Source organism: Phaethon lepturus, unplaced genomic scaffold, assembly GCF_000687285.1.
Source record: "Phaethon lepturus isolate BGI_N335 unplaced genomic scaffold, ASM68728v1 scaffold46830, whole genome shotgun sequence".
Classification (NCBI taxonomy): domain Eukaryota; kingdom Metazoa; phylum Chordata; class Aves; order Phaethontiformes; family Phaethontidae; genus Phaethon; species Phaethon lepturus.
In genome coordinates this window covers 4,377-16,680 of record NW_010513439.1, presented here as the reverse complement: position 1 = coordinate 16,680, position 12,304 = coordinate 4,377, and the positions used below count along the sequence as shown (strand labels likewise).

At 44.0% G+C, this 12,304-nt stretch overlaps 2 protein-coding genes across 2 annotated transcripts; one reads left to right on the top strand and one right to left on the bottom strand.

The window, feature by feature from the left end:
- The first annotated feature begins 103 nt into the window (after positions 1-103).
- SURF2 (surfeit 2) lies at positions 104-3,199 on the top strand. The gene is made up of 7 exons (XM_010290141.1): positions 104-187; positions 271-387; positions 471-625; positions 860-963; positions 1,417-1,608; positions 2,194-2,360; positions 3,116-3,199. Exons 1-7 carry the CDS (start codon positions 104-106, stop codon positions 3,197-3,199), a joined length of 903 nt encoding a protein of 300 aa, XP_010288443.1.
- Positions 3,200-5,349: 2,150 nt separating this feature from the next.
- Positions 5,350-9,609, bottom strand: SURF4 (surfeit 4). Its single transcript, XM_010290132.1, has 5 exons — positions 9,420-9,609; positions 8,395-8,471; positions 7,741-7,784; positions 6,595-6,781; positions 5,350-6,354 (listed from the first exon to the last, which is right to left on the bottom strand). Exons 1-5 carry the CDS (start codon positions 9,523-9,525, stop codon positions 6,088-6,090), a joined length of 681 nt encoding a protein of 226 aa, XP_010288434.1. The 5' UTR covers positions 9,526-9,609; the 3' UTR covers positions 5,350-6,087.
- Between the last annotated feature and the right edge of the window lie 2,695 nt (positions 9,610-12,304).

The following is a 12,304-nucleotide window of genomic DNA, read 5'->3' as shown; positions in this document are numbered from 1 at the left end:
CCGGGGGCGCCTCCCTGAGGGGATGCTGGGGCCGCGTCCCCTGAGGGGGCCGTGAGGGGGGACGAAGCCGGTTGGTAGCAGGCCGGAGAGGTTACCCCGGCAGATGGGCTCGGCCCCAGTGAGCTCCTTGGCCCGGAGGCTTTTCTCCCGCCGTGGAAGTCGGAGGAGGGCTGGGGAGGAGACGCTGGTGAGAGCCTGAGGTCTCTCCCGCCCTTCCCAGCCCTCGGGTAAGCCCCTGGGCTTCCCTGACCAGACCTCGTTTTCCTTCAGGTGAGATGCAGGCTGACAGGCTTACCCCGGCAGATGGGCTCGGCCCCAGTGAGCTCCTTGGCCCGGAGGCTTTTCTCCCGCCGTGGAAGTCGGAGGAGGGCTGGGGAGGAGACGCTGGTGAGAGCCTGAGGTCTCTCCCGCCCTTCCCAGCCCTCGGGTAAGCCCCTGGGCTTCCCTGACCAGACCTCGTTTTCCTTCAGGTGAGATGCAGGCTGACAGGCCACGAGATGCCATGTCGGCTGTCAGAGCTGCAGGCGTATACTAATGGCAAGAAGTATCAGCGGCTGATAAAGACAGCCAGAGAGTTTGACTATGGCAAGTTTGAGCCCCATATAGTGCCCAGCACAAAGAATCTGTACGTATTCTTCCTCTTGTGTGTTATGCTTCACACCTTGTTCAATCTATCATCTCGGACATAAAGTGGTCGACCTTTACAAAGTTCTTGAATCTTTATGGGTTTTGGGAGACTTGGAAAGACCTTATAAAGTATTTATCAACTTTGAGCACAGTACTTGTAAGTGAAAAGTTATTAAGTAATAGCATACTTAAACTCTGTCGCTGGCTTTTTCTTTCTTTCTGTGTCTGTCAGACACCAGCTGTTTTGCAAGCTCACTCTCAGACACATCAACAAGTTTCCAGAGCACGTGCTGCGTCATGTCCAAGGGAAGCGCTATCAGAAGGCCCTAAAAACATGTAAGTAGCTTTTCTGAAGACAGAACCAGTCAGTTTTTTCCCCTGAGCTGTTGAGATTCCCGTAGCTCTACATGACGGAAGGGGATCCATTTTCTTTAGATTGACAGTAATATACTGCTGTTGCTGTGTGTGCTCCTCTGCTAGGAAGGAAGACCCCAGGTATAGGGAGCAATAGGTCTCTAGCAAATACCTTGGAACATCCTTAGTTGAGAGGAGCGGTTCTAAAACTTCCCCAGAGAGGGTGGTTCACACGTGTCCCGCACAGTCTCTCTGTTAACATCTTTCCTGTCTTTCATGGTACATAGTATCGATGTAGATTACATGAATGTATATTAGAGTTGGATCTTGACATACTTTTGAGTTGTATTTAATATAAGCTAGAGCTGGAGATGAAAAGGAATAAGGTGACTGTGTGGGCTTTGCTAAGTTCTGCCTGACCCCTTGCACTATTAGATGAGGAGTGCCAGAAGGAAGGAGTGGAGTATGTCCCTGCCTGCTTGCGACAGAAGAAGCAGCGGACACAGCACCCTGATGACCAAATGAACCGGAGCAGGCAGCCTTACAGAAAAGAGGAATTCTGGGAGCCAAAGTCCAGTGATGAGAATGCAGAGGAGACGGACGACAGCATGAGTGACCTGTACCCACGTGAGTAAGAACATTGGTATCATCTATGTCCTGAAGGGCATTTGTTGGCTAATTTTCTCTTGGCTTCTTTATACTGCTCCCTGCTGCTCGTGTGCTAGAGGCATGTGACTTCCAGTTGGGAGTTCCTGGGTTTTGGAAAGCTTACCACCAGTAAATAATAGCAGTCATCACTAAGTAATAACCAGAGTTGGATCACGTAAGGTGTGAGGGGAGGGATACAAGATCCACTGGGATTTGCTGCTTTAGGTATCTCTGCTTTCTTCATTTCCCAGCAAGTGCTTGAGTCTGACAGAAGTTGGTCAGACCGTTCTGTTGACTTATGTCTGGAGATGCAGCCTTGCTGTAGGAGGGCAGAGGTGTAACACTACAGAACCACCCATGCTGAATGGTTCCCAGAACGGGGCTAGTGAGAGCATGAGGCACGTTTCTAATAGAACACCAAGTGTTTCAGTAGTGACATGTACACACTCGGAGACTGGAAGCAACTTGGGAAATCACCTTTAAGATGCCCTCAAAGTAAAGTTAGGGGGAGGCAGAGCTTGTGTGCACAGGAGACTAATTCTGAGCTGAATCTTTGTATTTTAGCTGCACTCTTCCCAGAAAAAATCCCAGCAACTCCACAAACCACAAAGGGCAGCGATGACTTTGCAACAGACAGCGAGGATGATGGAACCAGGCAGAATGGTGACGTGAACGGAGAGGACGGTGGGAGAACGGATGTCAACAGAGCAGTTGGCAACAAAAGGGGAAAGGTGGGAGTCACACTGCCACATGCAGCAGCAGGGGAGTGTGGAACTGGGATCCCATCCTGTAGGTGTTCGTCTGATCTATTCCTATCCGAGAACCAGCAGAAGGTGCAAAGCTGATCAGAATAGACTTTCCCCAAGTGCCAGCCACTGACTCATATCCTGAGGTGTGAATTACTACCAGTAAATGCTTATGCTGCCTGCAGTAACTAGGGATGTTCCTGCCTGTATAAATCTTTGGTGGGATCCTGCTGCACACTTCACAGGGAGACTGAAGCATGCCTTGTGGGTTCCATAATCTTCCTCCTCATACACACAAACAGTAGTTAAAGCCTTTTGAAGTCACAGGGTCCTTCTAGCCCCTTTTTCTGCCTCTTTTGAGGAGGTTTGGAAAGCAGGCAGATGTTACATACATAAAGATGTGTACACCTTTAACTCTAAGGCAGTTCCTGAGGAAGGGGCTGGATCCTTTAAAACCCTATCACACCAGAAAGTGAAGGCTAGATAAAGTTTAGGCTCATTCCTGAGGAGACTGTTGCTGTTTGCATCTAATGAAACCACCTGCCTGTCAGAGAAAAGGATGCTAGCTTGCAGATAGGGCAAGGAAAGATCCTGGCTATCTCCTACCAGCGCTGTGCTTGTTCTGTGGTCTCCTTGGTAAAGGAGACCATACTCAGCTTCTCTTCTTTAAGATACCTTGGGCAGGGCTAGACTTGGGTTTTGCAAAAAGCTGATTAACTCTTTTTTTTTTTCTTCCACAGAAACAGTCAGGCCCTTTAAAGAAGAAATTCAAGAGTCATCATCGAAAATCTAAGATCTTCAAGAAAGCAACCAACGGCAAATAAATTTTATGATAAATACATGGCCTGAAGCCTGTTGTATAACAGCTCTAGAGGCTGCACAAGCCTGGCTGAAGTATGTGCCCATTCCAGTTAACCATTACAGCTGGGGAGGGGAAGGATAGGGTGGAATTAAGTTGTATTCCAACAGCCTTGAGCCACTCCCCACCACTGAGGGAAGGATGGCTGCTGCAGTCAAGTGCTCAGACCTCTTTATGGTAAGATGGGTTTCAGTAGGTGGGGAAAAAAAAAAAAAAAAGCACAGAAGACCACTAACCCCCATTTCCAGCTAGCCTAGCTGTGGAGCGTCACCAGTCACACACCCCAAATGGATACAAAGATGCCATTGTTTTATTTTGATTGTTTCCAAAAATCAAAACATTTTCAAACACAACTAAGGTACAAAATACAGCATAAAATGAGAATTTATACTTATTTCTTTTTCCACATAGAAAGCAAAAATATATTCAGAATGAATTCCAGACCACTTTGCAGAGCCAATTGATAGCTGACATCCTGCTTGTGAGAGCTTCTCAGCCACGGGGAGAGGTCGCTGTATTTTTGGGAGATGCACAAATACAGCAGTGTATGTAGGAAACTAGAATCTTCTGCATCAGGACTCACGGTAAGTCTGCCAATTGCGCTGCCTAGAAATGCCTTGTAATGCCCTCCACCTAGCTGTGCCCCCCGCAATACTTCTGCTGCAAGGGACAGTATCGGTTCCTTTTCTGGGATCTTTTGGTGGAAAGGGGACTTGATTTTCACAGAGGAAACCAGTCAATATTTCAGACTAGTCCATCACCCAGCTCCTTAGACAAGACACAAGGAAGTTAAGAAAGCCAACTTAAGGGCTACTCACAGGAATTGTTTCTATCATTCCATTTATAAATACTATGAACATCAACAGCAGTTAAGATATCTGAGAACAGCTGCCTTGATGTAGCCTGAAACCATCCTAAGACCTGGAGTGAAAGTGAACAAAAGCATCCTGTGCTGCACATCCGTAACTGAAAGGAGCAGTTTTGTTTTGCTATGAAGAGACAGGCACAGTGAAGACTTGAGGTGAAAAACCTATTTAAAAAGAAAGCTTTATATGTGACCTGAACATAAATGCTGGCTTCCCCTCCCATCTACTCCCACATACCAATACATTTCTTTCAGCAGCAGCACATCTTGCTATTACATAGGCTGTTTTCCCCTTAAGATGATGAAATCACTAGTTTAACACTCAACAGTGCTCTTCTATTTGTCATCAGTTCTTTCAGCCTAGTTTTCTTTCCTAAAATGGAACCGTTAAGCTGAACTGTCCAGGTTAGTGTCCTTACCAGGAGACCCTAGTAAATAGCTCCTGCTGGAGGTATTACTCCTTGAACAAACTGTCGAGCAGCTTTCTCAAGGGAGACAACAGTGCAAGGAATCAACATATTAGGAAATTGGTAGGGCTCATGCTTTCTAGAATTCTTTCATGATCTAGTGAAACAGGTTCGCCTAGTTTACTAGCAGAGGACAAAATGCCTCCTCTGATCAGCACTAAGCATGTTCATGGCACAAAGGTGAAAACAGGGCCTTCCTCCTCACCATTATGCTGAGGAGTTCCTCCCTCTGAACATGCAAGTTACACCCCTGGCTGCTTATTTGCTGCACAGGCTTTGCACTTGCGTTCTTCAGCTATAACCATTTGTGTACAGAGTAGAGAACTGGGGCTACGGCAGCACACAGCTGACTTCCCCATTTCCTCCCTACACCTCTCGGGCATGGTCTGAGATGGCGGAGAGAAGGGGCTGTCCTGGAGACTTCAGCACCCCAGCTCTTCCGCTGTTCAGTCAACTGGGACTTTCACAGCTGAGAGACTGACAGAAGTGAATGTAAGAAGCAAAGACTACAGATTAGAAGATGACTGCTCTCATCACACATGTACTGAGTGCAGGGGAAAAGGGGAAGTTTCTGTAATTCTGAAGACACTTTCACCAACAACCTGCAATTCAGATATGAACTGGGGGCATATATAGATGGAAGCTGGTTAATAGCAGAAAGGAGCTTTTATTATGGAACCTGCAGCACAACTTGGCTCCCTTCTTGGGAATTCAGGAGGGGCAACTGGGGAAAGAATGCTGAATAAAGAGTTCTTTTGGCACAGAATTTTAACAGAATCTAACATTCTGTCTCTTCAGGAGTATCTCCCCCCTTCCTTCTTGAAATTTGATTAGCCATACAGGATTCCTGATTAGCAATACAGGCTTCTCCCTTGTTCCCCTCAAGGGAAGGGAACTGGGACATATTAGAAAACCCTCTCCCTTTTCTTACCTACAGCAGGGTACAATTATTTTCAGGGTTTTCTTTTTGCCTTTTATTTGGGGCAGGAAACACCTCCCCTCTTGTTAAACAACATCTAATTACAGGCCTCTCTGATTATTCTTCTTTTGATGCTGCTTTCCACCTTGATAAGCAGTGCTATAACCAGCAATGGAACTCCTTATGCACAAGACCATTTTGATGAGGGTGAGAAAGGGGATCCACTTTTTTAGTTATAGCTAGAACCCAACAGCACACTGAATGATACAGCTGTATCTGCTCACAGTACTTCAAATTTTAAAACATTGCTGACATTAAAGACGGCAACTGTTCTACTGCAACTCACTGAAGTGTCAGCAAAATGCAGGTTCCTTGGGTTAGTTCCAAATCTAGGAAGTTAGAATAAGCCTAGGCAACATTCCTTGAAGAAATAGGATTTTATCTATTGTATTACTGGTGCCACTGTAAATCAAATTCAGAACATCTGTGCCTTTAATAGGAAGGGGGCATGTACGTGTAAAATGCTGGCAGTTTTTGTTGAATCCATAGAGAATCAGTTCTGAACTTAATAGGTTATGTCCCAAGAAGTGTTGCTATTCCTGTTACCACTCTTTTTTCTTCTCATCCATGGAGACTCCACCAGGGCCCAGTGCAACCACAAGGAGGAGCCCTCCAATTACAGACATGGTCTGGAAGAAGTCGTATTTGAGGAAGTCATGCATGGGCTTGTAGGCTGGGACGGTCCAGAAGGCATTGAAGTAGATGTTGATGCCAAACAGCCAGATGACTAAAGTCAAGGCAGCCAGCTTAGTCTTGAAGCCAATTGCCACCAAGATAATCAGGGCTGTGCCCACAATGTTCTGCAGAATCTGCAAGGAAAAAACCCACAAGCTTACATATGATTCTTAAACAGATATACAAACATCAGGACAGAGCATGGATAAGTTCAGCAAATGGGTTGTCATGGCACAGATGATTTAATAACTTTTCTAAATATTCTACTAAAAAATAGATTTAAGTTAAAAGCATTGAGTACATCCTGCAGCCAATCTGGGAGCTGGTACTACATTCTAGTTTCTTAACTGATACTTTTATACTCGGATACTTACAGAAAAGAAGTTCATATCAAAATGTAGCAGTGTCATGAACATGAGGACCAGAAGCACACGGCCCCCCAGCTGCATGTACTGTTTAGGAGAGCTTTCCCGCATGGTAGGGACACCAGCAAACATGCTCTTCCCCTCTGAGCGTGACTCAGCCAAAAGCAGCAGTAAGCCTCCCCCAAGGGCAAGGTTCCTACAGAAAGATAGAAATGGAGGGGAAAAAAAGCAGTTTATTACAGCTTGCACTGATCTACAGATTTGAAGTCTCGCCTGACAATTTCAACTCAGTAAGAATCTGCATGCTAGGGAGGAGTGACCCACTCTGCACCTTGTGATGTATGTCTGCATTAGACTCCACAGCTGAAATGGCAGCATGGTACACAATTTACACAAGCCTGCATAGACAGGTACAGCCTGCCAGAGAAGTCCAGCACCCACAGTTCAGGCAGAGTTGCTTAGCATCTATTACAGCATGCATTTAGTTGTGTTGAAGTTATTCTGTACCTCAGGTTTAGCCATATATGCCAAAGTAGTGCAGAGGTTGCTTTGAGAAAATACAACAGTGGTACCGCTAAAAGAAGTTACACATTTACAGGGTTGTAGTAAGCCCAGAATGTAGTGCTGCTCCCTGCCCTCCCCACAGAGGAGTGAAAAGGCAAAAGCCAGACATCACTCAGGATTTTACAAGAAAGCTCATGTTTAAGAACCCTGCCTTCTACTTCAGGAAGGTGTTAGATTTAAAATCCCAGAAACCACTCTAATACCTACATGCTTTGTTTTCTCAGAAAATGGCTTCAGTCATGCATAAGCATGGTTGCTATTTTAGCCATTTAGGAAATAATAGCAGCTCACTGATCCAGTCTAGACAGTTGTTTGCGAGCTCTCAGCAAGGAGGTTAGTAGCAGAAGCACTTAGATCCTAGTGGGTTAGCATTAGTCTTTCCCTTCTACAGCACTGAGCCAGCTGTCTAAGGTAAAAAAAAATCAGTAGTCTGTTTTAAAAGTGCTGTCATTTCTTGTTTAATGCAAATGCATCATTTATAAAATCTTCCTAGTAAATACCATGTACAAAGATTACTTCCACTATCAGAGAGTGGCAGTGACAGACAACAGTTTTAATTGTTTTGATAAAAGCCTTAAGAAGTAGACATACCTCATCAAGAACTTCAGGTCCCATAGAATGCTGTATGCAATTGTCTAGGCAAAGAAGAAAACAGCTTAGAACACCATATAAATTACACTGAAGTTCTGTGATTCTGTTCTGAATTTACGTTATAATCTCAAGCCTGTCCTATCCATAGCAGAAGTCAATTAGAAGTGTGTTATACTGAAGGAAACAAGGTAGGTTACATCAATGTGGTCAGCGTAAAACAGAATTTGACTTGTGCTTTAGCCCCCACAACTCCTCATTGGTTTTGAGCAGGAAGGATGCTACTAGCTAGGATCCTTTGTGATGGAGACAGTCCTTTATAGCAGCTGTGTGCTGAAGGCCAAAGTAACTGCAAGTTCCACATTTGGCATGTTACTGACATACAGGTAAACTGCAAGTTACTTCTGCTAAATTGGTCAAGTATTGAATCAACATCTCCAGCTGACTAATTGCAATTACAGCCAAGGATCTAATGGGCACATCAGCAGAACCAAAGTAGCAAAATAGTTCAATGCCATTGAGGACTGGCACTAGGCCAGGGTGGAGAAAAATGTCAGGGTTGTGATTGTATTTAAGTATGTTGGCAATTATAGTGGGGGCTAAGAGAGAAGATTTGAAAGACATGGTTTAGAAGGGCTGAAGACTGAAGCCTCCTACCTGTAATGCTATAATTCCAAATAGTCCAAAGCAGGCATATTGCACAAAGTTCCTACTCAGCACCAGGATACAGCCGCCTGAGTTGGGGAAATTGAACACAGTTACACTTTTGGCTTGCACAGGAAAAGATGCTGCAGGGATGCTAACTTGTTTTGAACTGAGCAGACCGGTTTCTTTCAACTGTGCCACAAAGAACATCAGGCAGGAAATTTTAATGGCACACTGGCACAAATCAGTTTGAGAACTAAGAAGTTTTAGTGCATTTTAAAATGTTTTACAATTCCAGAAGTATCTTTTACTTTACAAAGGGTAAGCACATGCTGAATACAGTCCCCAACACACAGCACTGTATAGCAGCTATCAGTGTTAAAGCATTAAAAGAAGTTAAAAAGAAACTCAACTCATCAACAAGAAATTGGTGGAGCAATCAAGAACAGTAGATCAGGGACATAATGTAAACAGAAAAGAATTTTACTTCTCTCCATTTCTGACGCCCTAAGTCCACCTAGCACACAGAGAAGCTCTGCTTCTGGGATTATTTTGATTCCTGGGCTTTGAAAGTCTGACACAAGCACCTCTCAGGCTTAAGTGTACCAACTGCAGGATAAGACTTTGCCATTGAGATTAATACCTATAAAAATAACAGGCTGAGAAAGTCTTAACACTGCCCTGTTTAAGAAAATATGAGTATTTCATTTAGTGAATTCAGGGGGTGTGGTATGTGTTTATAGATGCATGTACAGAACTGAAAGCAGATTGTCCTAATGGATTCTTGGCATCTCTGACTTGGAGGTAGTGTGTCACAAGAAATTCTCTAAGACTACTTCCAGGAAAGGCCAAAACAGGTCAATTAAGGTTCTTTTCATTCAGCCCATGCAGTACTATCAGTTCTAAACTGCCAATGGCTATTAAGAAATCAGTGAGGCATCCCACGCTTACATGATTCACAGTGCTTACAGGAGCCAGGGTGGCAGACACACTGGAGTGCTCTGGCATCCACCTTTAACAGCCTTAAAGCCACTTACTCAGCTGTCCGAAGAGATTTATGAACACAAAGATGGAGGCCAGGAAATAGCCACAGTTCCACGTGCCGTCAATGTAATCCCTCTGTTCACTCCACTGGAACCACATGCGGATACCATCCTCCAGGAAGGTGCTGATCAGGCACAGGCGGGCCACGTGGGGAAGGTACTGCTTCGTCACCCTCAGGAACTGCATGGGCAGACAGCAGAGTTAGCAGGGAAGGAAGACAAGGTGATATTCAAGGCATAACAGATCCATGCACTCTGTAGACTGAGGTCAGCAGTTCTCACACACACAGGGTCATCAACATCTGGAGAGCAACACATACTTGGGACTTGGATTTAATGAAATTCTTCTCCACTCCCATCTGAGAACTCTTGGGAGCAGTGGAGGGGAACCTGTTGTCGTGCTCCACCCAAAAAGCATTTTGGACAAGGACTTTGAGAAAAGCAGAATCCAGCAGCACCTTTTATGTAGGAACAACTGTGTTTTGATGGAGCTCTCGCTAGATGAAGGCTGACCTTGGTTTTAGTTTGTCTATCTCAGGGTTTCATGTTACAGCTCAACTATCAGATAGCCAGGAGCCAAAAGGGCAATCCTACTCCCACCCACATGCTCAGGCACCCAACACCCTGTAATAAACTGATCCAGGGAGTTAGGCTGACAGAAGACTAATTCTGTGCAAACTAAAAACATTAGTAAGCTTTCTGCCAAGCTAGTTCCCTCTAACAGCTCAGAAAAGCAACAGTACAAAGCATATGTACTCGTGTAGCAGGAACAGCTATAGCCATTGCATGAAATTGCAACCTCTACCCAAGCATACAATGGTTTCTACTTCCATTAAAAATAGCATCCTCTGCAGAAAGAAAATACACATTTATATGTGCAATTCAGGGTAGTAATTAAAAGGAAATTATATCATCATGCAATAGATGCCGAGCCTTAGTTCTTGGGAATGCAAGATGTATCTGGTCCCACATACCCCTTCGTCCTGCACACTCACTAGTTTGCTCTACGACTACAGAATTATAAAGGAACAAATACAGAATTGCCAAACAGGGTCTAGACTAGCATGCTCTGCAGGACTGTGAGGTGCACAGTAAAACTTACTGCCTCTGGATTATGACAAGTGCTTAACTGTCACCCAGTTTCCTAAACAGCACTGGTTATTACTTAATGGAGACTTCCACTAGGATTTGCATTGTCACTCTGAACACAAGATTGCACCTGACTGCCCTATTTCATGCACAAGTTCAGCTCAGCTAGATCACTAGGACATGTTTGGAGTCAGTGTATACTACTGTTTGAGTAAGCACAATCTAATAAGAAACAAATGTAAATTTAATCTAAAACTAACTACACAAGATTATCCAACAGGTTTCTACCTTCAGGTGACCCGAGCAGTTTGGGCAGGTTGACACTTGTGAAAGTAAATGCCCACGCCACAAGCCTTCATGTAGAACTGCCAGCCTCCACAGAGATCCCTGCGTTAGAACTAGGAGGAGGAGCTATTTAATAAAACTCCATTGTCCAACACAAAGTTCAACATGTTGTAAGGCACATTGATTCATACAGTTTATGCAATACTAAAATAACTCAAGCATGAAAAAGGGTGGGGGAATCCACTTGTGTATAGGTGTTTTCCAGACAGCATTAAACTATATTAGTAAAAAAATTAATAGAAAAGGCACACAAACCTTTTCTTTCATAATTCAGTACTTACATGGACTTCAGATTAGACAATACAGCTGATAAGATTCTGCCCAGAGAAATTTTTTTTTTTTTTTTTAAGTTCTGGCAGCATTGCATCTTTCATGGGAGTATGGGGAAAGGAGACTAAAGACATTTCTAAAAGTTTATTCTTGCCATAGTAATTAGTAAATACTAAAGGCTGTTCCAAATCCTATGCAAATGACAAGCTTTGCTTACTTGTGTACTGAAGATTATCACAAGAAAAAAATAACCCAGCAAACATGCTTAATAGTTAATTCAACAGTTAAAATCAGAACAAACTACACTAGTTGTACTGCATGCATCCAGAGTCTAAGGGTCAAGATTCAAGTTAATCAAGTGCATTTTGAAGTGCAGCTGTACTCTGACTCAGGGCTGCCACTTCAGGCTTTTTTAAGCCATGTTAACAGTTGGATGAATGAGTCACAAGAGAATTTGTGATCTTTGTCACTGAATGAGATGCACATCTTCGTTTACAGCTTCCTTCTCTCCTGGGTTTCACTGTTCGGGCAAGCTTGCTCAGGAATACTAAGGATAGAAGTTAGTTTGGAAATAGTACAAAACCAGACGTGGTTTGTGAAGTAAGTCTGCCTTGTCAAGACACAGAACAGGCAACTTTGGTCTAGAAGGAAATGAAAGAGGGCAAGTGCTGGGCATCTATCTGTAAGAAAAGGTAAAAAAAACACTGCTGTGGAAAGGCTGAAAAAAGAAGCAAACATTAGAGATGATACCTGCCTCCAGGCCTCATCTTTGTTCTTTTGAAGTGGGTCATGTGAGCCAATCTCATCTTCCCCTTTCCTGAAACCAAAGAACTGCCAACAGTCCAGGTGAAGGAGCCAAGGTGGCATTTAACATTTACCTGTTCTTGTGGCATATAGCAGGAATTTAACACTATCTATTAAACATGAGCGTGCACATCCAATCAGCTGAAGGCAAGTCAGAAAGACTGAAGCCTAAGGCAGCTGCAGTGCTAAGCAACCTTATCATGACACACATCATCTTTGGACATCCTGTACACAGCAAACTACAAGTAAGTAAGCTTCAGAAACAGACTGTATGAACAAAAAAATCCAAGCTAGAAGAACAACTAGCCATGGAGATCCAGAAAGAAAGGAAGAAAACAATTACATGAGAACTACAAGGGAACCTAAACAGA